Consider the following 25,914-nt stretch of genomic DNA (forward strand, 5'->3'; position numbering starts at 1 on the left):
AGTATTTGAGGATATAGATGAATGTAGTGAAGAAGTAGGTCAAATAGATCCCTATGAGAATAGTATTCTAGACATAAGGAACAGCAAATATACAAGTTTTAAAGCAGGAGTGTGTCTGGCACATTAGAAAACAGAGAGAAGCCCAGTGTTTCTGAAGTGAACCACAACAGTGGTAGAAGATGAGATGAGTGAAGGATTAGAAGGCCAGATCAAAAATAGCCTTTTCAGCCATTATCATAAGGACCTTGGACTTTAATCCAAGCAAGATGCAAGCCTCTGAGATTTCTGAGCAATAGAGTATAGTATCTTGGTTTCAGAAGGATTGCTCTGGTTGCTGTGTTGAGAACAGATTCAATATAGCCTAAGGGGGGTGGGGAGGGAAAAAGTTGGGGGGGTGTTGATATCATAAGGCCTAAAGCAGAATGATCATTGAGATAACTCATGCTAAGGTTGAAGTGGCTTAGACCAAAGTGGCAGCAAAGAAAGTGATAAGAAAATTAAGTCTGGATATATTCTGAAGGTGGAGTTTTTGAAGGTAGGAATGTTTATTTTTTAAATGTTCCACAGGTGATTTTCATCCACCCTCCTTCCCTTAATAGAACCACTATTATAATTCCTAGTAACCTGTCTGGAGTTATGCAGTTATTAAGTGGTGGACAATGTTTAGAACCCTAGCAATTTATCTCCAGAGCCCCAAACCTATTCTGTCTCTTAAACCCCTAAAAACTCTGTTCCTTCATGTGACCATGTTTTGGAGAGGGCTATAACCTTGACTAATACCATCAAAATATTCTTTAATGTTACATATTGAACTTTCACTAAGTTTAGCATATTTTAATATTTCCACAAAAATTGAAACAAGATTTACCAATCGTTATTTCAGCAAATAACAATTGGTTTATGCTTTTCCTATCTTTCGTATTTCCACTAAAAGTACTGTTCATATTTCCTACTTTAATCTTCTATTAATAAATATTCACAGGAAACTATCAGAAACATGTCTAGTTCTATATGGGTATCAATAATGGAAATTACTTTAAAAGTAAATAAAACTTCTCTTTTATTTCATATTATTGCATCACATTAATATTGTTATCTTACAATAGTCTAGTCAATGTGGAAAAATATACAGAATAAAATAAAATTTACCCATAAATTCACTATCCAAAGACATTTACTATTCACATTTTGATGTCTTTTTCCAGTCCTATAAAATATTTAAGGTTTCTCCCACCATATACACAAATTGGGACTCCTACTCTACAGTCTCACAACCTATTTTGTAAACATTGTGTCACTAAAAATCATTTAAAAGGCATCCAAATTGGAAAGGAAGAAGTAAAATTATTGGTTTGCACATGATATGATCTTATATGTAGAAAACTCTAAAGATTCCACAAAAAAACTTTTAGAATAAACAAATTCAGCAAAGCTGTAAGATACAAATTCAACACAAAAAAATCAGTTGTGTTTCTATACATTAATAATGAACAATCAGAAAAGGAAATTAAGAAAACAATTCTATTTACAATAGCATCAAAAAGAATAACATACTTAGGAATGAACATGACCTAGGAGGTAAAGTACACTGAAAACTACAAAACATTGCTGAAAGAAATTAAAGATGCCCATGTTCAGGAATAAGATAATTTACTACTGTTAAGATGTCAATAAAATACCCAAAGCAATCTACAGATTCAATGTAATCTGTATCAAAATCGCAGTAGCATTTTCTTGGGAGATACGGGAAAAAATGATCTTAAAATTCATATGGAATCTCAAGGGATCACAAATAATTTTGACAAAGTTGGAAAACTCACACTTCCAGATTCCAAAACACATTACAAAGCCACAGTAATAACAACAGCATGCTACTTTGTGAAGGCAGACATAAAGATCAATGGTAGAGTGGAGAGCCCAAAAATAAACCCACACAATTACGGTTAAATGATCTTTGACAAGGGTGCCAAGACCACTCAAAGAGGAAAAGAGAGTCATTTCAACAAATAGTATTGGGAAAACTGAGTATCTTCATACAAAAGAATGGAGTTTGACCCTCATATATGTACAAAAACCAATTCAAAATGAATTAAAGATCAAAATGTAAGACCCAAAATTATAAAACTCTTAGAGGAAAACTTCCTGACATTGGATTTGGCAAGGCTTTCTTAGATATGACACCAAAGCACAAGCAACAAAGGCAAAAGTAGATGAATGGGACTATGTCAAACTTAAAAATTTTTGTTCATCCATGGACACAATCAACAGAGTGAAAAGACAACCTGTGGAATGGGTGAAAATATTTGTAAACCATTTATCTGGTAAGTGGTTAATATCCAGAATATACGAAAAATTCCTACAACTCAACAACAAAAAATAAATAACCCAATTAAAAAATGGGCAAAAGACTTGAATAGATATATCCCCAAAGAGGATATATGGTCAACAAGCATATAAAAAGATGCTCAACATCACTAACCATCAGAGAAATGTAAATCAAAACCATGAGATGTCACCTCACATCCATCAGGAAAGCTATTATTAAAAAAAAACCAGAATAACAAGTGTTAGTAGGGACACGGAGAAGGTGAAACCATTCTGTACTATTGGTGGTACTGCACACTGGTATAATCACTACAGAAAACAGCATGGCAGTTCCTCAAAAAATTAAAAATTTACTACCATATCATCTAGTAATCCTACATCTACGTATATACCCCCCCCAAAAAAACTGAAAGCAAGTATCAAAGAGATATTCGCATGCCCATGTTCATAGCAGCACGAATCATGATAGCTGAGAGACAGAAGGAACCCAAATGTCCATCAACAGATGGATAAATGGATAAACCAAACATAGCGTATACATACAGCAGAATACTATGCTGCCTTTAAAAAAGGAAGGAAATCCTGTCACATACTGCAACATGGATGAACCTCAAGGATATTACGCCAAGGGAAATAAGCTGCTCACAACAGGACAAACACTGTATGATTTCAATTACAGGAGGTATCTAAAGCAATCAAAATTATCAATAAAGAATGGAGATGGTGGTCAGCAGGAGCCGGTGGAAGGGGAACAAGGGAATTATTGTTTAATGGATATGGACTTTCAATCTATAAGATGAAAAAGTTCCAGAGATCTGTTTCACAACAATGTAAATATATTTAACATCACTAAACTATAAGCTTAAAAATGGTTAAGATGGTAAAGCTTAAAACAGGTACTTTTATCATAATAAAAATAATTTAAAATTATGTGAATATAGCCTAATTTATTTAACCATTTCACTATGGTCGGATATTCAAATATTTAAAAGTATTGTTTTCAATTATGTGCTTTAAAAATAAAATCTGGTAACCTAAAACTTTTGGTATCATTTATAATAAAATTACAATACAAAAAGTAGCTCTCTTAATATTTATAATACTTAGCAATGGAAAAGCTTTTTGCACAGGTAAGTACTAAATATGTTTCTGCATTTATGAAATGAAAACAATGTGAAATACAGATACCAAAGGGAAAACTGATTTTACTGTATAGCTAATACATTAATAGTATCACTTCCAGAAAACTGATTAACTCAATGCTAAATATCCTGTCAGATAATATTCCAACACTTTGTTGATTTGTTTTTGTTGGTAATAAGGAGTTTTTTCCACTGAGCAAAATGAACACAGAATGTAAATACAACAGTCATTTCTAACAAAAAATTTTCTTAGACTCTGAAAACTCATCTAGAGGGAAAATCTCTGTAAGTTTTAAATTCACAAATTTGGAATCAGACACTGAAGTTCCTTCACCTTTTAAATTACATAGTAACAAAAAGTATCTTCATTTCAACATCATCTTGTGTTCAAGAAGCAAACTGGGATCTAATTGAAATTGAGTACCCTAGCATTACAAAGTGAATTCTACCTATAAAATGGCAAAAAATGTCTATTTAGCCTTTATTAGCTTTCTGTATCCATTATTTAAAGCTTCCCTCCCCCACCAAAAAAAAACTGGTAGCATTTGGGACCTCAACTTAACTTTTCCACCAATTCAGACTTGAACTTTCCAAAGAGGAAAGACAAGATACTTATTAAGTAACATTAACTTAATATTTAATTTCACAGATAATTTTGAAAAATCAAAATTCTTAGATTTTAAAACAGAAGTTAAATACTAAAAAGCAAAGACATACCACTTAACCAGAATAGCTGACATGTGTCCTATTTGGACAAAGCTCCTACTTTGGGATTTTCTTTCAAGAACATTAACAAGGCAGGGACACCTGGGTGGCTCAGTCAGTTAAGCGTCCTACTTCAGTTCAGGCCATGATCTCGCAGTTCGTGAGTTCGAGCCCCACGTCGGGCTCTGTGCTGACAGCTTGGAGCTGGGAGCCTGCTCTGGCTCTCTGCCCTTCTCCTGCTCATGTTCTGTCTCTCTCTCAAAAATGAATAAACTTAAACAAAATTTAAAAAGAGAACACTGACAAGGCAAACTAAGACGGCTGTTTAAATCTTTATATACTTTTTGATTTTTTAAAAATTTACTTGCTCTGCTTATACTTCCAGGAAACAAGATGAAGTATTATTTAAAAACTGAGTAAAATGGTAAACATTTATTCAAAGATAAAGATTCTGGGGTGTCTGGGTGGCTCAGTCAGTTAAGCATCTGACTTCAGCTCAGGTCATGATCTCACGGTTCATGGGATGAAGCCCCACAGCGGGCTCTGTGCTGACAGCTCTGTGCTGGAGCCGGCTTTCTTTGGATTCTGTGTCTCCCTCTCTCTCTCTGCCCCTCCCTGCTAGCATTCTCTCTCTCTCTCAAAACTAAACTTAAAAAAAAGGATAAAGATTCCTATTCATTTTGAAAACTGACTAAATTATGAAATACAATTGTCATTTTATTTTAAAATACTGAATTGTTTCATGAACATTTCCAATTCAGCATTTTAAAAAACAAGCACATAAACAAACACAATTATTATGCGTTAATCACCTTGGGCAATGATTTTATTACATCCCATTGTTGTAAGCAAGGCTCACAGTTTTGCTTTGTTTTAATTGAAATGTAACTGACATACAACATTATATTAGTTTTAGATGTACAACATAATGATTTGATATTTGTATATATTGTAAAATGATCACAATAAGTCTAGTTAATGTTTGTCAATAATTACAACATTTTTTTCTTGTGATGTGAACTTTTAAGATTTACTCTCTTAGCAACTTTCACATATGCAATATAGTATTACTAACTACAGTCACCATGCTGTACCTTACATCTCATGACTTATTTTATAACTGGAATTTTGTATCTTTTGGCTCCCTTTACCAATTTCACCTATCCCCATCCCTACCCCCCCCCCCCCATCTCTGGCAGCCACCAATTTGTTCTCTGTATCTATGAGCTTGGTTTTTGTTTTCATTTAGATTTCACCTGTGAGATCGTAAGGCATTTGTCTTTCTCTGACTTATTGAACTTAGCTTAACACCCTCTAGGTCCATCCATGTTGTCTCAAATGGCAAGACTTCATTCTTTTCTCTCTCTCTCTCTCTCTCTCTCTCTCACACACACACACACACACACACACACACACACACACACACACACAACTTCTTTACCCATTTATCTATGGATGCATACTTAGGCTATTTCCATATACATCTTGGCTACTGTAAAAAATGCCATAATGAGCATGGAGGTGCATGTATCTTTTTGAATTAGTGTCTTCATTTTCTTCGGATGAATATCCAGAAGTGGAACTGCTATATCATATGATGGTTTCTATTTTTAACTTTCTGAGGAAACTCCACACTGTTTTCCAGAGTGGCTGTACCAGTTTAATTTCCACCAACAGTGCACAAGGTTCTCTTTTCCCCACATCCTCACCAATACTTCTTATCTTTTTGAGAAGAGTCATTCTAACAGGTGTGAGGTGATATCTCATTGTGATTTTGATTTGCATTTCCCTGATGATTAGTGATGCTGAACCTGTTTTCATGTGTCTGTTGGCCATCTGTATGTATTCTTTGGAAAAATGTCTATTCATAGCCTTTGCCCATTTTTAAATCAGATCATTTGGGATTATTTTTGCTACTGAGTTGTTCAAGTTTTTTAACAAACTATAATGTGCATAACTTTAAAATACTACTATTTAGTTTCACCAGAAATGAGAGGTAATGTGAGAAGAGAATGAGGGGAAGGGAAAGTAGGATTCTGATGACCAGCTTTCCCAGGAATCTTGCTTCTGTTCTGGCTGTCGGCTGCCACTAGCTACAGACTTGTTGAGCAAAACGTGCATCTGTAAAATGAGTTAGCGGGAAGGCTGAAATTCAGACACAGACAGGAAAACATGGTGACATGCATCATCATAATATCTGCCTGCTTTTCTAGGGCAGTCCTTATGTCTGAACAAAGAGATGGAAAATGAAACTAAAACTCAAAATGGTATCATCAGTATTGTTTATTTTCGATACTAATCACTAGTAAGTCCAACTTTATTTGAATGTCACCATTTGTAAGATGGTGCCCATATTTAATAAGTATCTACTATTTAATAATAAATATTAAATAAATATTTAATACATTTCTAATGATACATAGAAATGATTTAATCATTCTTAAAAATAATCATTTGCCTGTGTACACAAGGGACAACAAAAATATAGAGACATAGGAAGGAATGCTGACATTTTCTTTTTCTACTAATTTTGTGGCTAATTAAAAAAATTTTTTTTCTGTGCTAATCTATTATTATTTTTAACTCTAAGTTTCACTTTAGAATTTTTATGAGTATTAGAAAGAGTTACAAAAGCAATCTGTTTCAGTAAAATTTTAAATATATTATAAAATTAAATTGTGCCAGGAAAGCCAGTAAATCTGTAATAAAATTCAGAACTCTACTATTAGTATAAACTTCAATAATCTATTTTCACCTGGGGTAAAAAGTATTATTAAGTTTACAGCTGGAATATCATTTACTTAAGAAAAAAAGTCTTGTTTATGTTTTACCAGACAGACGTTAAGTTTTTCTAAGTCATACTGGCAAATAATTATCTTTTCATGTCTAAATACAATTCTAAACCAGCTCATCTGTTATATCAATACAAGGAAGCACTTTTGCATTATACTGGCTTTAGTGCAATTTTTTAAAAAGCTGCTCAGTGAAGAATTCATTTCTGAAATACAGCTGTCTCCAGAATTATTTGACGTATCTGAACTGAATGCTGGGAAAATTCATTAGCATACCATCATATTTTTTACCTAATCATTCCCTTAAGTCTGTTCCAAAAATGTGAAAGACATCATCTACTTTGGCTTTACTAAAAATGCCTGAAAAAAAAAAAAAAGGATATATAAATCTGTGCTCAACATGAAAACATTTTTAAAAAGAAGCAAAATACAAAAGAAAACAATTCACAAATAAAATATAATGAAACAACCCCCATGAATAAAATCTCAGTCACAGATTAATTCCTAAAATTCTAAAGCACAGATGATGAAAACAAATGAAACTATTTACTAAAATGAAAAGTGCATATTTAAAGTATAAGAAAAACTTATAGTTGTTATTTACTAAATTTACTAAAATTACTATTAATCATAAATTGATCTCTGAAGATATAATAAATATTAAGTCCTTATTTTCTGAATATCACAGCTTAGTGCTCGCTTCAGCAGCACATATACTAAAACTGAACATCACAGCTTATAGAAGATAAGCAGTATTAGTGCCACAAACAATCAGGCAAGACCTACAGAGGAAAAGTACCAAGATGGCCTTACAGTTTTCCCTAACATACACAGAGAAAATGTCTATAGACTTTTGAGGGTAGAAGAAGAATGTGTGATATAAATAGTTCTGTATCTAGTCAACTGGTCATTTTTTTTTTTTTTTTTTTTACACTGTAAGTCTACACAACAGTTGGTCTCATGGAGAACACTGGAATAGCTTAGACTTTCTTCTTATAGCAAGCTGAAATTGTATCAGACAACTCTGATCAGTCTAGTCAATTGGCCATTCTTATTCAAAGGCAGAAGAAAGACATTTATAATATTCATTTCTACAAAAACTATTTACTGAATGCCTACTATGCGCTATATTATACTGTTTCAGATGCTGAAATAAAACAATCAAGAGAAACTACTACATATTTATTTATATTTATTACACAAATATATAATATATATATGGAAAGCATCAGGCACTCACATGTCCTATGCGGAGAACTAAAATAACAAGGGCTACCTTTAGATTAGGTAGTCAGAAATGGGTCCCTCTGACGACATGACTTTTAAGATGAGATGTAAATGACCAGAAGCCTTCTCCTCAAAAGATCATTAAACATAGTACTTCAGGTAGGATTTAGTTTAATTTTGGACTGTTCAAATAAAAAGAAAATGGAAGCAGAGTAGAGAAAGGAAAAAGATACATGATGAGCTCAGAGTAGACAAGGCAAATCATGTAGGGTTTTATAAGCAATGTTAAAAATGTGAATATTATTTTAAGTGGATTTGAAAGCTTCAGCGAGGTTTTAAGCAGGAGAGCACTATGATCTGATTTGTGTTTAAAGGATCACTATCACTCCGGTGGCCTTGTGGAAACTAGATGGTGGCAGATGGGAGGTGTAGGAGAGGAAACAGGGAGACCAGGAGGGTAGAGAAGATGATAAAGAGAAGTAGACAGATGTAGGATATGTTTTAGAGGCAGAGTTGAAGAAACCTGCTAATAGACTGAACGGAATACAAATAAAAGAGAAATCAAGGACAATGGCTAGATTTTTGGCTTAGCTAACAGCTTATCAAAATGGGGAAGACTGAGGGAAGAGCATATTTGGGTTGAACAATCAATTTGTGAATTCAAATTATACTATCCCTAATACGTAAAGAAAAATGTATATCATGATATGATCCATTCTATTAATATCTGGTACAAAATAAGCCAATAAGAATGGCAATGACATGGCATAAAAAGGCCAATAGTGGGTGCTGAATCCACTGAACATACAGCGGGCACCAAATCCACTTAAATATAAAACTAAGTCCAAATAATTGGTATGTTATAATTCTTAAAAGATATGCAGACTAATGCACACTCATGCTCCAGTACAATAAAAAAAAAATTCTCAGGCTAAAAACTCTAAATAAACTAACAAATATCTGAAAATTGGGAGATTGAACAGGCAGGAGGATATAAATATGTAAAATTCAACATCTGTAAACTTTGAAGTCAATGACTTTCAGTTCTTAATAAACCAAAAACACACATTTAAGCACGTTATTCAAAGTCTTACAAGCCATCCTCTGTTAAAGAGGGTTTTTTTTTTTTAATGTTTGTTTATTTTTGAGAGAGAAAGAGACAGGAACAGTGCTAGTGGGGTAAGGGTAGAGAAAGAGAGGGAGATACAGAATCCTAAACAGGCTTCAGGCTCTGAGCTGTCAGCACAGAGCTAGAAGGGGGTGGGGCTCGAACTCACGAACCATGAGATCATGCATGACTTGAGCTGAAATCAGATGATTAACTGACTGAACCACCCAGGTGCCCCAGCCATCCTCTGTTAAAACTAGACTTTGTACCTTTCAAATTATCAGCAGTAAAAATAAAAGAGACCTCTAGCCATAATATTTTTAAAGCTTCAAAAAACATTAAAAAACAAAAACCACATTAGAAGATCAAACATCTCACTCAACAATAATAGTGATAGACTCATCTATTAAAAGGAGAAAAGATTTAGATAATCTAGGGTTTATAAAATAAAACTCAATATAATTAAGAGAAACATCTAAAAACCAATGAAGTTTCAGAAGGGATTAAAGCAAAACGATAGGCCCAAGTATAGTAGCTCTACCCATTTGTTATATGCCACACACATATAAACAAAACAGGAAGCTGGCAAGCTCAACGTTTCAAAGAGCACTAAAAATAACAATTTTATCACAAAAAGTATGAAAAACTGTCTGCCAGAGAAAAAATAAATAAGTCCAGTAAAATCAATGGCTTGCGTAAGTATCAACAGTAACTAACTAGAAAGTGTAAGTGGGGGAAAATGTCATTCATAACAGTAAGAAATATCATAAATACGAATTATGTGGCAAGTTATAATACTTTCCTGAAGACCTGAATTTTAAAAATTCTTCCTTTTGTCAAAATGCCAAATTAAATGCTAAATTAATCTCACAAGCATTTTTCTCTTCGATAGAAATGATTTAAGGTCTCCTGAAAAAATATTATGTAAACAGAAAGGGAATAACTGAAAAACAAAAGCAATGAAGATTATAAAATGCAGTGAAAAGTAAGAGTCATCAAAAACAGGGTAGTAGTGAACAAGGAATAGGAGGAAAAAAACAATCACTGGAACAGAAAACAAAACCCATGGTTACTAGGAAATTTAGTTTATGACAATCAAGGCATTTCAAACCTGCAAATAAAGGACAAGAGTCTGTAATAAACAGCTTTGGGAAACTGTCCAGCCACTTGAAAAAGAACAAACCTAGCTAGGGCTCTCCTTCACCCCTTAGAACGAAATTGTTCCTGATGGGGCAAATATATAAACGTTGGAAGAAAAGAAAGGAAAAAACTAGAGGAAATTACAGTTAAGTAGTTTTAGAACTGTCTAGTAGAAAAGGCCTACGGAGGAAGAGGGGAATAGAGAAAGGAGGACTGACAAATTTATCTAGGAGGAAAAAAACCACTTCCACACAGAAAAGGAAAGTATCACAAGAGCAGAGTATGAAGTGAGAAGACAAACTGGAGAAAACCTGAAAAACATATGAAGAGTCACTATTCTCAAAGTGCAAATGGCATTTAAAAATCAATAATAAAAGACAATTTGGTAGAATTCAGTAAAACGTAACTACAGGCAAAAAAAAATATGAAAATGATCAAGTACTAAAATCACATTATCAAACATTTATTGAACTTCTATATTATTCTTCTTGGGGAAAGAATTTAAACATTAGTCAATCTTACACATGAATGAACTCTGACATAAGGTCAGCAGCTTTTCAAACAAAGGAATGAGAACTTCCTACCTTTCATTAATTTATGGTGCCAACAATTAATCCCTGTGTGTTAAATAACATCATATGATGATATATGTTTCTTTTTTATGGCTTATTGAGAACTCCGTATAGTAGCATTTTAAAAAACACATTCATTAATTCATTATATGAACAATACTCAGAAGTAAGTTGGTTGAGTGTCTGGCTTCAGCTCAGGTCATGATCTCACAGTCCGTGGGTTTAAGCCCTGCTTCAGCCTCTGTGCTGACAACTCAGAGCCTGGAGCCTGCTTCAGATTCTGTGTCTCCCTCTCTCTCTACTCCTCTCCCATTCATGCTGTCTCTCAAAAATAAATAAACATTAAAAAAATTAAAAAAAAAGAAGCTATATTCTCAACTCAAGTAAACTGTGCTAAAACAAGCCCTCACTGAGGGCAGAGAAGGAATGAACATCTTTATTTCCTCCAAGAACTCAACTCATTCATTATTTGGACTATCACCATCCCCTGAACATAACTGGAATATTTATTCAAGTGACTCCTTCAGAAGAGGCAAATACTTGCCTAGTTCTGTTCTATTCTATTTGTGTTAGTGACATCACTGGAAATCATTTATTACTTATTAGATAAAACTTAGTAGCAGAACTCTCAAAGAATATCACAACAATTTTTAATACCCAGGGGGAGAAAAGGATACTGTGCCTTATTTGAAAGCTTATTTTCAAAGCGTTGCAGCATATGCTACCCTCAGTAATATCTCTCTTATGAATCATACACTTAATGATCAAAATATTGTATTTGAAATGCAGAAACATTTTATATGCTCAAATTAAGAAACTGATGTAATTACAGTCACACAATTATTCTACATGTTTAAGTTTATGAAGCAGCAAATGAACAGATCACCAAATATTCACCTACCCAGTCAAAAATTACTACTCTTCATCCCAAAGACATTTTTTGTAGAATTAGAAAAACCTATCCTAAAATTTATATGAAATCTCAAGGGACCCCAGATAGCCAAAACAATCTTGAAAAAGATCAAAATTGGATGATTCACACTTCCTGATTTCAAAACTTACTACAAAGCTACGGTACTCAAAATACTATGATACTGGCAGAAAGACAGACATATGAACCAACAGAATAGAATAGAGAATCCAGAAGTAAGCCCTTGCATATATGATCAAAGATTTTTTGACCTTCAACCAAAAAGATTTTTTTTTTAAAGTTTTTAACGTTTATTTATTTTTGGGACAGAGAGAGACAGAGCATGAACGGGGGAGGGGCAGAGAGAGAGGGAGACACAGAATCGGAAACAGGCTCCAGGCTCTGAGTCATCAGCCCAGAGCCTGACGCGGGGCTCGAACTCACGGACCGCGAGATCGTGACCTGGCTGAAGTCGGACGCTTAACCGACTGTGCCACCCAGGCGCCCCAAAAAGATTTTTTACAAGGTTGCTAAGACCATTCAATGGGGAAAGAGCAATCTTGTCAACAAATGGTGCCGGGAAAATGGATATCCACAAGCAAAAAAAAAACCAAAGCTGAACCCTCACCCAATACCAAATACCAAAATTAACACAAAATGATCAAAGACTTATTAGTAAGACTTAAAACTATAAAGCTCTTAGAATAAAACATAAAGCAAAGCTTACTCACACTAGATTTGGCAATGATTATTTGGGCATGACCAAAGGCACAGACGACAAAAGAAAAAATAGACAAACTGGACTTCACAAAAATTTTAAAATTTTATGTACCAAAAGACACGATCAACACAGTGAAAAGGCAACCCACAGAATGGGAGAAAATATTTTCATATCATTTACCTGATATGGGGTTAATATCCAGATTACACAAAGAACTCCAAAAACTCAACAACAAAGAGACAACCCAATTCAAACATGGGCAAGGACTTAAATAGACATTTCTCCAAAAACGATATACAAATAAGCAAATGAAAAGATGCTCAGCATCACCAATCACTACAGAAATGCAAACAAAGGCTACAATGAGGTACCCCCATACCCATTTGGATGACTGCTATAACAAACAAAACAAAACATAAAAATAACAAGTGTTGGTAAGGATGTAGAGAAATTGGAACACTTGAACATTGTTGACAGCAATGCAAAACTGAACAGCCACTGCAGAAAACAACACGGTGGTCCCTCAAAAAATTAAAAATAGAATTACCATATGATCAAGCAATTCCACTTCTGGGTATACACTCAAAAGAAAAAAAGCATGTATGGAAGAAACATTTATATGCTCGTGCTCATACAGGAGCATTACTCACAACAGCTAAAATGTGGAAACAACCCAAGTATCCATCAATAGATGATTGGATAAATAAAATGTGGTATATACATTCAATGGAAATGTGTAGTCCTGAGAAGGAAGGAAACTCAGACATATGTGACAACTGGATTAGTCCTGAGCCTTGACACTATAGTAAGTGAAATAGGGCAGTCACAAACACACCAATACTGTATGATTCCATTTACATGAAGCATTCGGAGTAGGTAAATCACCAAGACATAAAGTAAAATGGTGGTTGCCAGAGGCCAGGAGGAGGAGGGAAATGGGAAGTTATTATATAATGGATTTAAAGTTTAAGTTTCACAAGATGAAAAGAGTCCTGAAGATGGATGGTGGTGATGGTAACACAACGTCATGAATGTCATATTTTATAACACTGTACATTTCAGTGCACTTAAAAATGGTTTTGATGCTAAATTTTCTGTTATGTGTATTTTACCACAATAAAAAAACTGGAGGGGCGCCTGGGTGGCTCAGCCAGTTAAGCGTCTGACTCTCAGTTTCAGCTGAGATCATGATCTCAGGGTTTCGTGAGTTCAAGCCCCATGTCAGACTGTCACTGCAGAGCTGGTTGGGATTCTCTCTCTCCCTCCCTCTCTGCTCTTATTCTGCTCACACTGTCTCTGTCTCCCTCAAAATAAATAAATGAACTTAAAAAAAAAAAACTACTACTTCTCATTAGAAACTCGTAGGTTATCAAAATAACAAAATTATTTCACGTTTTACAAAGTTTTGTTTTCAAAGCAAATTACTCAGTCTGTTTTTTTATTTTTTAAATTTTTTAAAGTTAATCTCTACACCCAATGTGGAGCTTGAACTGACAACTCCGAGATCAAGGGTCACCTACTCTACCAACTAAGCCAGCCAAGCACCCCTATTCAGTATGTTTTAAAGCAAACAGACTTCTGATACACAGAAGTGTTGGAAAAAAAAAAAAAGAAAGAAAGAAAAAAGAAAAGCATTAGGCTAACACCAGAATTATTAAACCTAAATCAACCAGCCAAGGTATAGCTGACATATAAAATACCATTATCCTAAATATTGTCAAATATCTCACCCCATCAATGAATACTTTCTTAATTAAACTCTCATAAGAGCTAAAACTGAAGTTCAAATATTTCACAACCTTAAAAAATTACTTTAACAATGTCAATATGTCTTTCAATTTTTGAATGTACACATTTCAAATTTTATTTCACAACAAACTTCACATCAAACTCATCTTTAACTAACAACCTCCAATGAGTTTTAATGTAACCATATTGGAGATATTCTACGCCCTGACAACAAAGATTTCATTCTTGGAAGAAGGGAAATAAGGAAAAAAATATAAAAAATGTTTTTTATATTTATTTATAAACTACACTAGAAAAGTGTTCAAAAATTGTCTTAAGAGTTTTAATACATACCAGGCTCCAATTTGATAATTTTTACTGCAGCCAACTCTCCTGTATGAATATTTCTAGCCTAAAATGAAAATAAAAATGTTTTTAAGTTTGTTAATTATATAAAAGTATGTGACACTATATTCACTAATTGCTTAACAACCATGCTTTCAACAGAACTAAAAAACAAAATCTTTATTTCCAATAAAATGAGTATATTCATTTTTGCATCAAAGAAAAATATAGAAAAGATACACACACACACACACACACACACACACACACACACACAGTTAGTGACCTTTAGTCCCACCACTCAAAAATGGCTATTGTCTTTTCTCTCTTTTTTTAAAGTTTTATTTATTTATTTTGAGAGAGAAAAAAAGGATGTGCACGCATGAGCTGGGGAGGGGCAGAGAGAAAGGGAGAGAGACCATCCCAAGTAGGTTCCATGCTGTCAGTGTGGAGTCTGATGTGGAGCAAAGTCACCGACTGAGATCATGACCTGAGTGGAAACCAAGACTTGGATGCTTAACCAAATGAGCCACTCAGGTGCCCCCAAAATGGCTACTGTCTTTTCTTTATACTAGAAATAATATTTTGGTTAATTAAAAAATACTCATTGTTTTTATATATTTTGTAAGTATAATAATAGATTATGGGAAAATCTAGAAAAGCAAGTCATCCATATCTTAATACCCAGGAGAAAAAAGTTAACATATAGATAGTGTGCTTCCTTTTTTGCCCCGTGCAGATGTATGTGTATGTGCTGTAGAAGATGATGCCATCACAGTTTTCTACAATGTGATTTGTAATGCTGCATAATTTTCTACTGACGGGATAAAGACTGTATTTCACTAATCTCCATCTGAACATGGAGAATTTTAATATTATTCTGTAGTTATAACTAGAGAGATTAATATATCTTAGCTTTGTATCTATCCACAGCCTTATTTCCTTTAGATAAATTGCTAGAAAAGAAACTATTCACTACTTAACAAAATGTCATGCCAGACTTATTATAAGTAGTGCTGCAATGATTAGTGTGCAAATATTTTGGCACATATCAGAATTTATCATTGAGGCAACCTACAAGTGTAATTGTTCGGTCAAAGGTATGTGGATTTTAACATTTATTTACTTTTGAGAGAGAGAGAGAGAGAGCGAAAGGGGGAAGGGCAGAGAGAGAGAGAGAGAGGGAGACACAGAATCCGAAGCAGGCTCCAGGCTCCATGCTGTCAACACAGAGCCCGATGCAGGGCTCGAACCAACGAACCGTGAGATCATGACCTGAGCCGAAGTCGGATGCTTAACCGACTGAGCCACGCAGGCTTCCCAAAAGGTATGTGGATTTTAAATGAATATATTGCAATATATTGTTTTTATAATATATGAATTTATACTCTCACAAACCTTGGATGTGAAATCTGTATCTGCCAAGTTCTACTGTAGGTACAAATTTGTATTCTGTCTTTAAAATATCTTTCTCCATGCTATACATTACTTTAAACGTCCACATAATAGTCTATATAATCATTCTCCCTTATTGCTAGACATTAAGAACGCCACACGTAGTCTTTTCATTATTTAAGGTTATTTTTTTTCAAATGGACTCTAGGGCTGGAAATTAACTAGGTCTAAGGGTATGAACATAAGCATTTAAGGTCAGGGGCTCTGGGGTGGTTCAGTCAGTTGGGCGTCCGACTTTGGCTCAGGTCATGATCTTGTGGTCTGTGGGTTTGAGCCCCGTGTTGGGCTCTATGCTGACAGCTCAGAGCCTGGAGCCTGCTTCGAATTCTGTGTCTCATTCTCTCTCTGCCCCTCCCCCACTTGTGCTCTCTCTCTCTCTCAAAAATAAATACATGTTAAAAAAAAAAAAAAAAAAAAAAGGCCACTTAAGGCTATCAACACATACTGTCAAAATAGTCCAAAAGCACCGTACCATTATGTTGTCACTGTGAATATGAGTGCTCATTTTCACTACACCCTGTGGCATACCATATGTGGAAATGCACTTTAATAATTTATGACACCTTTCACTTACTTTGTTAGATTCATATGTACATTTTCATACTTAGCATTAAAAATAAGGAAGGGGTATATCATAAAACAGGAACGTAAAATTATACCAATTTGCTGGATTAAATAAGTCACATTATAAGAGGAAAGAGGAAAAAGGAAAAAAGGGAAAGGAAAAGAAGAATGTAGGGAATATAGCCTTCAAAGGAATACTTTTAGATATGACATATAGAAGATGAGAAAAATAATAGAATGGGGGAGAGGGGTACAGAAGGAAAATCACAAACAGAAAGAAAGAAGTAAAAAAGGATTTTCTACAGCAGAAGTCTCAAATATTTTGTGACAAGAAGTTCATATTTTCCTCATCTCTCATGGTAAATAGTGTAAGGAGGGGTTTGGCAAAGAGTGAACAGACATTTTAACTCCCCCCATATAATTTACCTCTCCCCCAAACGCAAACGCATTTGGAGAAATGGGAACAGGTCAGCCAAAAGCTTCATACCATAACTACCCTCTCCTCTTTCTTGCCCTTGAACAAAAGAATTGTCTGTTAGTGTCAGGTCTTGTCCCAGTTCCTAAGATCTTTCAGCATTTCAGTCCTCCCATGGGTTATAGAAAATTATGTGCATATAGATTTAGGCTGTCCACTGCTCAACTTTTCACATGCCAGCAAGATTCCAGTACAGAAAACATGGCCAGAAGTTATAAAATAAGTAGTAATAATTGACCTCTTGGGAATCTTGTTCAGTGGGTTTTAAATGTGTATTAGAAGACAAATTCCATGATAATGATGCATTATATTTGTAATTTGTAATTATACTTTGGAGGAACTCTCATATTCATTAATTAATTCTATTAAAGACACAGCTCAGTAAAGTTGGGGAACTTGCCCAAGGCTATGCCTGCTGGCCAGGGGCAAGAGAAGGAGTCAGAACCTAGTAAGTATATTGTGATGTCAAGGTTTCACTGCTTCTTTCAACAGATGAGAACTTTTTAAATCCAACAGGTACGAGAGGTAAGTATTAATTTCATAATAATTAATAGACTTCAGGGGTGACTTTTGTTGAAAATAAACGAAAATAAATGAATCATATTTTACATTAAATTATTTCCTATAATGGTTTCTAATATAAGAGATTGTGAATTCTTACATATCTGAAAGTCTTAAATAATTTGAGACTTGAATTTGATCCAAGGAAAAATATTATTAATTATTTTAAATAATCTGGAAAAAGCCTTCCAAAATGTTTAAAATCCATCTTAGAGGATTGGGAAAAATATCAACTGACAAGACTCAACTAATTCTTCTTGTAAGGCTACTGCATTATAATCTGGCAAACATAATCCACTTTCATCCCTGCATGTTGATACATTTCCTGGTTTTCCCTCTTTCCATATCTAAGTGATAATTTTTTGATTTCACTGGAATCTTATAGAAAACAGAAAAAATCTATGGACATATAGTGAAAGTTCACACAGTGGAAAGAAAGATTTAAGTATAACAGACATAGATGGCACAAGAAAGTAATAACATATATGTACACTCACAAAAAATGACAGTTGAACCATTCAAAGTTCTAAAATTCAAGTAAGGAATGAAATGTTTAACTCATGTGACAGTGATAGATGCTGACATATCTCCAGCAACAAAACATTGTCAGGGTATTCATTACTCCAGTTTTCCAAGCAAAACAGGCATTAGGGCAATGCACTCTGCCAGTCACTAGAAACCAAAAGAAAATACGAGCCCATACTTCATAATTACAGACTCTCAAACGAGTGCCAACAGCATGAAAAGATCTAATATGCTTCTCTGTGAGTGTGAAACAATTAATTCTGATTTTGATCAGATTAACCAGAAGCAAAGGACTTGGTCTCTTACTTAAAAACACTGTCCTCATTCTGGTACATTCTCTTTCCCCTGCCCTTCTCCACATTAGCCTAGTTCATTTAGATTTCTCCTTCATGAAGCAAATTAGGTATCACCTCCTCCAGGAAGTCTTGCCTGATATCCCAAGGCTGGATGAAGTATGCTCTCTTCTTAGCTCTGGGCATGATGCTATAAAGAACTCTGCCATAGGCAGATGCTCTAAAAAGTTGTTGAATGGACAATTAAGACTGTAGGAAGATTATTACTCTCTTTACTTAAAAAATAAGGATAAAATATTAAAATCCTCCACACCTAGACAGTGCTACAAAACTGACAATATACTGCTTTAAATGATCTTTTATTTATGTTGATTCATTTTCAATTTTTATTATGATGCATTAAATGAAGTATTTTGGAGAAAAATTTTATTTGTAAAAAAGTACTACAAAGTAATATTTTGTTTTAAAAAAGTCAATTATAAAATGGCAGTCCCTCTCCTCCCCATTTCATCCCCCTGAGGTAACTACTGTTAACAGTTTAGCGTATATCCTTCATGACTTTTAATTAGGTTGATTCTCAAGAACACATATACTGACAGTTTAGTAGTTTCTTACAAAGCTAAACATAGTCTTTCCATATGATCCAGCAATCCCCACTTTTGACATTTACTCAATTAAGTTAAAAACTTAATCCACACAAAAATCTGTACAAGAATGTTTACAGCAGGTTTTATTCATAATTGCCCAAACTGGAAGCAATTTAGATGTCCTTCAACAGATAATAATAAACAAATTATGGTACATTCATACAATGGAATATCATTTAGTGATAAAAAAATGAGCCGTCAAGCCATGAAAAGATATGAACCTTAAAAGTATACTGCTAAGTGAAAGAAGCCAGTCTAATAACATATGATTCCAACTACATGACATTCTGGAAAAGATAAACTAATAATACAGGGATCAACGTCAAGATAAAACTATAGAGAGAAAAAAGAACAATGGTTTCCAGGGGCTGGAGCAGAGAGTGAGGAACAGGTAAAGCACAGGGAGTTTTTAGGGTGGTGAAACTATCCCATGTGAAACTGTAATGCTAGATACATGTCATTATGTATCTGTCAAAGCCCATAAAACTACAACACAGCAAGTGAATCTTAATGTAAAGTATGGACTATAATAATAGTGTATCAACACCGGTTCAATAATTATAATAAATGCACCACACTGATATAAGATGCTAATAAAAGGAGAAACTGTGTGGGTACGTGGGTAGCTGGGGGTAGATGAAAGTCTACATACTATCTGTTCAGTTATCTGTAAATCTGAAACTGTACTAAAAATTAAGTCTATCAGTTACTTTTTAAAGAATACATATAAAACTATCTTTTTAAGTATATACTTTCAGACACATTTAGGAGTCAATTTTTATGATTAAAATCAACATAAATATGTTGTTTCAATTTAATAAAACCAAAATAAAGACACAAGGATAAAGGACACCTTGTTTTGTGTTGTTTTTTTTGTTTGTTTTTTAGAGATTCTGAGGCGCTCAGAAAGAAACAGCTCCTTGGAAGATATGAACTGCAGAACCAAATAAAATAAAGATGGTATTTTAAAATTCAGCTATACAATGCAGAAGCCAAAATATACGCAGTGACAGAAGTAAAGAGTAAAGAAAAAATATATACTAAAACTCCCGCTTATAGGATAAATGCTTAAACGCCTGTCTCCACTTTGAAGACATCTGTTCTCTCCAAATGAAGAACTGATGGGCAAATTTTTGTACTCTGTAATTTTCCAGCTGGATTTTTAAAACAGAGAGCAGTACCAGGCTCTTTTATAATAAAAGGCAAAGAGGCTTTCAGGAAAAAAAAAAAAAAAAAAAAAAAAAAGATCTAAACAGAGACTTACAGATTGAATTTACTAAAGAGATCTTTCAGAAGTTTAACTATATAATTTCACACTATAATCCAAAAGAGTCATACATAATACTGGTTTTTGAAATCCAACATTTCCCTCCAACAAGTTAAATGTGATGTTCTCAAGTATTTTTGTTTTCAACTTTAATACACAAGAATGTGAAGATCCTGCATTATGTTTATAAAAGGAAGTAATGGAAGTACCATGGTACCGCTACAAAAAGGACCTTAATATATTTCTGATTCCTGTTTATTTTAGTAGGTTATTGATATTTGCTATGTTCAGTCTTAGAAGTATACTAATCACCCAGAACTCTAACATTACTATAGCTTATCTATTATTTAACTCTTAATTAGGAATTGAAATTACTGGGTGGGAAAAGATAAACTAATAGTAAATGGGATTAATATCATGATAAAATCCATGAAAGAACCCTTCCTGTTAAATTAAGTTTCTATTCTCATTGCCAACGCATTTCCCTTTAACCTCTTAATCAGCATTTCCATGTCAATTTACTACCAGTGAAGTATTTTAACGCAAACTCTCCTGTCTTGGATTTTTTAATTCATAATAAAAGTTACCCTGAGATTTCCATTTGCACAAAGGGGGAGAAAAAAAGTAAAGATGCTGAACTTCCTAATTCAGCCATTTCTATTTCAACAACACCATGCAGCTGCCAGTTTTATCAGCTATGAACTTCTTCATATGCTGTGAAATTTTTAAGGTGACTAAAAATAAAGGAAAAGTCTTGTGTCTAGACATTTTACCTACAAGTTTTCAAGGACGAATAGGAAGATATGACTTAATAATGAACATTACACCTCCGTAATCATTAACTTAGAAGAGAATTTTTTTAAATTAAGTCAAAAAATGAAACATAAGTAATGACAGTCACCATGAACATTCAGCTCTTATATGCAACTTTACTGATCTTCATATTAGACCCCTCATCCTATCTCCAATTAACTTCCTTCCAGCATATATTTAGGCCACAAAACTTTTCTGTAAGGCCAATTGGGAGCACCAGTTTTAAACATGCCCCCTTCCTCCAAAAACATTCTTTAACAGAACAGAAAATCCAGACATCTCAAAATTTAACAAGCTATCTCTAGTGACCAGTGATTATTCCTCAGAATCAGGATTAAACATCCTAGATTTAAGAATATGAACTATGGGGCGCCTGGGTGATTCAGTTGGTTGGGCATCCAACTTCAGCTCAGGTCATGAGCTCATGGCTCATGAGTTGGGCTCTGTGCTGACATCTCAGAGCCTGCTTTGGATTCTGTCTCCCTCTCTCTCTCTGCTTCTCCCCTGCTTGTGCTCTCTGTCTCTCTCTGTCTCTCAAATGGAAATAAATAAACATTAAAAAAAAAAGAATATGAACTATGATACAAAAGTAGCAACACAGCATCTATAAGGTTTAAAGAATACAAAGTCCTGGTTTATCCACAAAAGAAGTAAACAATTATGTCATAGTCTATAAAACCTTTATACCTAAATCTTTATGGAACATTGTTTTTGACTGGTTCAATTCATTGAACAAATACTACTGAATACCTACTATGTGCCAGGTACTGTTGATACTGGAGATTTAGTGAAAGAAAACAGTTCCAGGCACCTGGGTGGCTCAGTGGGTTTAGCATCCAACTCCTGATTTCAGCTCACACCATTGTTCGTGGGATGCAACCCCACATCAGGCTCTGAGCTGACAGCACAGAGCCTGCTTGGGATTCTCTCTCTCTCTCTCTCTCTCTCTCTCTCTCTCTCTCTCTCTCTCTGTGTCTCTCTGCCCCACCCCTGCTCGTGCGCATGTGCGTGCACATGTGCATGCGTGTGCATGCTCTCTCTCTCAAAATAAATGAACATTAAAAAAGAAAAACAAAAACAGTTCCTGCCTTCCAAGACTTTTATCAGTTGGAGAGAGATGAAAGTAAAGAGTACCATACAGTGTGAGAAATGCTCTCAAAGGTGATACAAGACAGCACAGGGGGGGTTCTGAGCCCACTCAAAGCTGGCTGGAGAAAGCTTCCAAGAGAAAGTAAGTATAAGCTGAGACCTGGTAAGAAACATTGGGGTTAGGGGGAGCACGGTATGATGGTGGTGGTGGTCGTAAGTGATTATGGAAGAATTCCAGGCAATGGTGTAAAGACAGGAGAAAAAATGGGCATCTCAAAGAAGTAAAAATATCTTGTGTTAAGGGAACCTAAGAGGGAATGGTAAGACATAAGATTCCTCTGAAGCTTAGGACAGACTGTTTGACTCACTATTCTCTTGTAGCTACCATCTACTACTTTCTCGGCCACCCCTTCCTTGTTCATTTAAGATTTTATAGCCCCTGGTTCACAGTCTTCCTCTCTACCCCTTCTCTTGCCTCCAAGAGAAGTCTTAGAGACTTCAACATCAGATTTACTTCCTGACTTTTCATTGACCTCCTATCTGCATCTTGATTTCAAATACTATACATCCTGATGATGACCTATCCTTTCAGCCCACTAGTCCTTCTGTTCTTATCAAAGAATTCCCCTAGGGCTACCAGGCTACCAATTACGTCTTAATTCCCCACACTCTCCTTAAACCGTCAGGGTTCCATGGCCTATCATTCCACTGACAGTCACTCTCTTACAAATATACTTAATTTCTTTCCCATCTTCCCCTCTGTCACAGTAGCCTGGCAAAATCCAGGCATCAGATTAAACCCAATCATCCACTAATTCCATACTGGTTTTGAATAGCTAAATGTTGTTGGGCGAAAAAAATTTACAAAATCATGTCAGCTGGTCTTGTTTTCAAATCATAACACAGATCTCAAACCACAACTTCTCTAGTAGGTTTGATTTTCCACTCTTCATAAGGACTATTTTACTCCTCTTTCTTCAAACCTTCAATAATGCCTCAGCCTCTTTACTACTCCCTCTTCTCTTACCTATCCTGAGTGATGATGGAATTTCACCTTTTCTTTATCTAAATTCTCCTATGTAGTCTATGGCTTTAACAACCATCTCTAGGACAAATCTCTCCTTACTCAGCTCCAGACTCCTAAACCCATGGAAATCTGCCAAGCATCTCAACCTTAACATGTCTAACACAGAACACTTGGTTATCCCTGCTCCATAAACCCATTCATCCCTATATCTTCCCAATCTAAATAAAATGAACCGCATCCACTCAGTTCCTTAAATCCAAAACCCAAGGTCCTTCTTCATTTCTTTCCTTCACATTCTTCACATCTGATATATCAGCAAATCCTGATGGCTTAAAAATATAAATCAAATCCATCCACTTCCTTTTACCTCCTCTGCTATACTCTAGTCCAAGCTTGTCTCCATTAGAAACTGGTAAATTATTTAATGTGAAATGCAAAGAAACAGCAAGCCTAGGATAACCCCTACTTTCTGGAATGCACAACTGAGCAGACAGTGTGCTCCCATTCTCTAAAATGACAAACATAGGAAGATGAACACGTCTTATGGGGGGAGACAGGAAGGCAGTGAAGGGGCATAAATGAAGGGCTCATATTTGAACATATTTAAATTTTAGGTTCCAATGGAAACCTATCAACTAGTGAGAATGTGTAAGCCACTTAATAGATACCTCCTGAAGCACAAGAGCTAACCTGGATTTGAGCCAGATTTGGGCATCATGGACATTACTGAGTCCAAGCAGTTAGATGAGATTATTTAGGAAGAAAATGGAGAATAAGAAAAAAATAAAGTCAAGGATAGAATGCTAAAAAATTACCCACATTAAGGGATAGTGAAAACAGACAAAACTACAACTAAAACCACTCCAGAGATACTATTCTATTAGAAGCTCAGTTTGGAGAAACTCCTAGAAATCATCAATTCAACTTCTCTCTGAAAAACAATTCTCTTCTACTTAGTCTAAATACAGAAATCATTTGGTCAATGTGATATTCATTTTTAAGATAACTTTAGTTGTATGAAGGCTTTTTTATGATAAGCCAAGTCTACTTTCCTATAGTTTCTCCTCAGTGGTCCCAGTTTTGGTCTGTGGGAGAATACTGATTTAGTATATTTTTCCTGCTGTGACAAATTTCACATATCTAAATTACTAATTTATTCAGTAAATATTGAGTCCCTATGGCAGTCAGGGGCTAGGTTCTAATTTTAACCCTCCTCAGGAAAAAAAAATATATATAAAAGCTCCCTTCTAACTACAAACATCCAACCCCTTCAAAATGCAACATACAGATTCATCACCCTTCCCATCATTCCAGATACTATGTACCTTGACTAAGTGCTCAGAGTTTGATATCCAACAAAAATGACAGCAGTTGTAACATTAGATTCATAGCATTAAAGAAGATTTTTTCGAATTTCTATAAACTTATGATACTTTTAGAATTTAAAAATGTTGAAAATGTTATATTCAAAATAGAATGCAATACTTTATCCTTTGACAAGAGCAAAGTAAAGTGCTTCATTTTATTTCTATCATAAATCCTTTCAGGAAAAAAGGGAGGTTATAAATACTAGATATATTATACATTTTGTAAGTTGTTATATAAATTTCAAGGAAACTGGTTCCAATAAGACTATCAAATTTATGGGAACAAAATATAATAAGGGTAGATCCACTTACTTATAGCCTAAACTCCACATGAAAATTTAAAATAAAGATTAGTCATTCATTATTTTAATATTTTTCTCAGTGAGGGGTACCCAGGTGGTTCAGTTGGTTAAGCGTCCAACTTTGGCTCAGGACATGATCTTGAGATTCTCGAGTTCAAGCCCCGTGTTGGGCTCTGTGCTGAGAGCTCAAAGCCTGGAGCCTGCTTCGGATTCTGTGTCTCCCTCTCTGACTGCTCCTCCCCCACTCGTGCTCTATCTCTCTCTCTCTCAAAAATAAACATTAAACAATTAAAAAATTTTTTTTCACTGAGCACTTCTCATGCATCAGGTACTTTAGATAGGCAGGTAATATTGCTGGAGCAAGAGCGAAGAATTACAGAGATTTACCTGCCCTGTTTGAGTTTCAATGGGACAGATTTTCGATAGCACCTAAAAAGGAACTGACTGCTTCTAAACATAGTATGTCCTTACTGTATAAATAAGTTAAATGACTATTTGTCAAGGATAGGTTATGGGACACAAGCACTGTGGGAGAAGTTTCTGCCAACTCACCAACTCCTTAATTTTTGTGGAGTAAGTATTTCCAAGCTGCCTTCCACACACAGTTATACAGGTCTAGACAGGTGCTCCTGCTGCCATAGAAAGAGACTGTATTGCAGGGTTTCCCTGAAGACATATTACCAGGCAGACAGATTCAGAGCCTGAGGCCTTCCTGTTTAGGTCACTCCAAATCTGGCCACATGACTTAGATCTCAGGACACACTAAAGACTTAGCCTGTCAGGACACTTACTTGTCTGTGAAAACTGTTTTCTT

General features: G+C 34.9%; 1 protein-coding gene across 5 annotated transcripts in view; it reads right to left on the bottom strand.

The window, feature by feature from the left end:
• Positions 1 to 25,914, bottom strand: part of MAP4K5 (mitogen-activated protein kinase kinase kinase kinase 5) — a 117,686-nt gene that overhangs the window by 79,788 nt on the left and 11,984 nt on the right. For all 5 annotated transcript variants that reach the window (XM_045450931.1, XM_045450930.1, XM_045450929.1 and 2 more), the window contains exon 2: positions 14,725 to 14,782. In XM_045450931.1, the coding sequence (XP_045306887.1) occupies positions 14,725 to 14,782 (58 nt within the window). The remainder of the gene's footprint in view (positions 1 to 14,724; positions 14,783 to 25,914) is intronic.

This window comes from Leopardus geoffroyi, chromosome B3 (assembly GCF_018350155.1).
Source record: "Leopardus geoffroyi isolate Oge1 chromosome B3, O.geoffroyi_Oge1_pat1.0, whole genome shotgun sequence".
In the NCBI taxonomy this organism is placed as follows: domain Eukaryota; kingdom Metazoa; phylum Chordata; class Mammalia; order Carnivora; family Felidae; genus Leopardus; species Leopardus geoffroyi.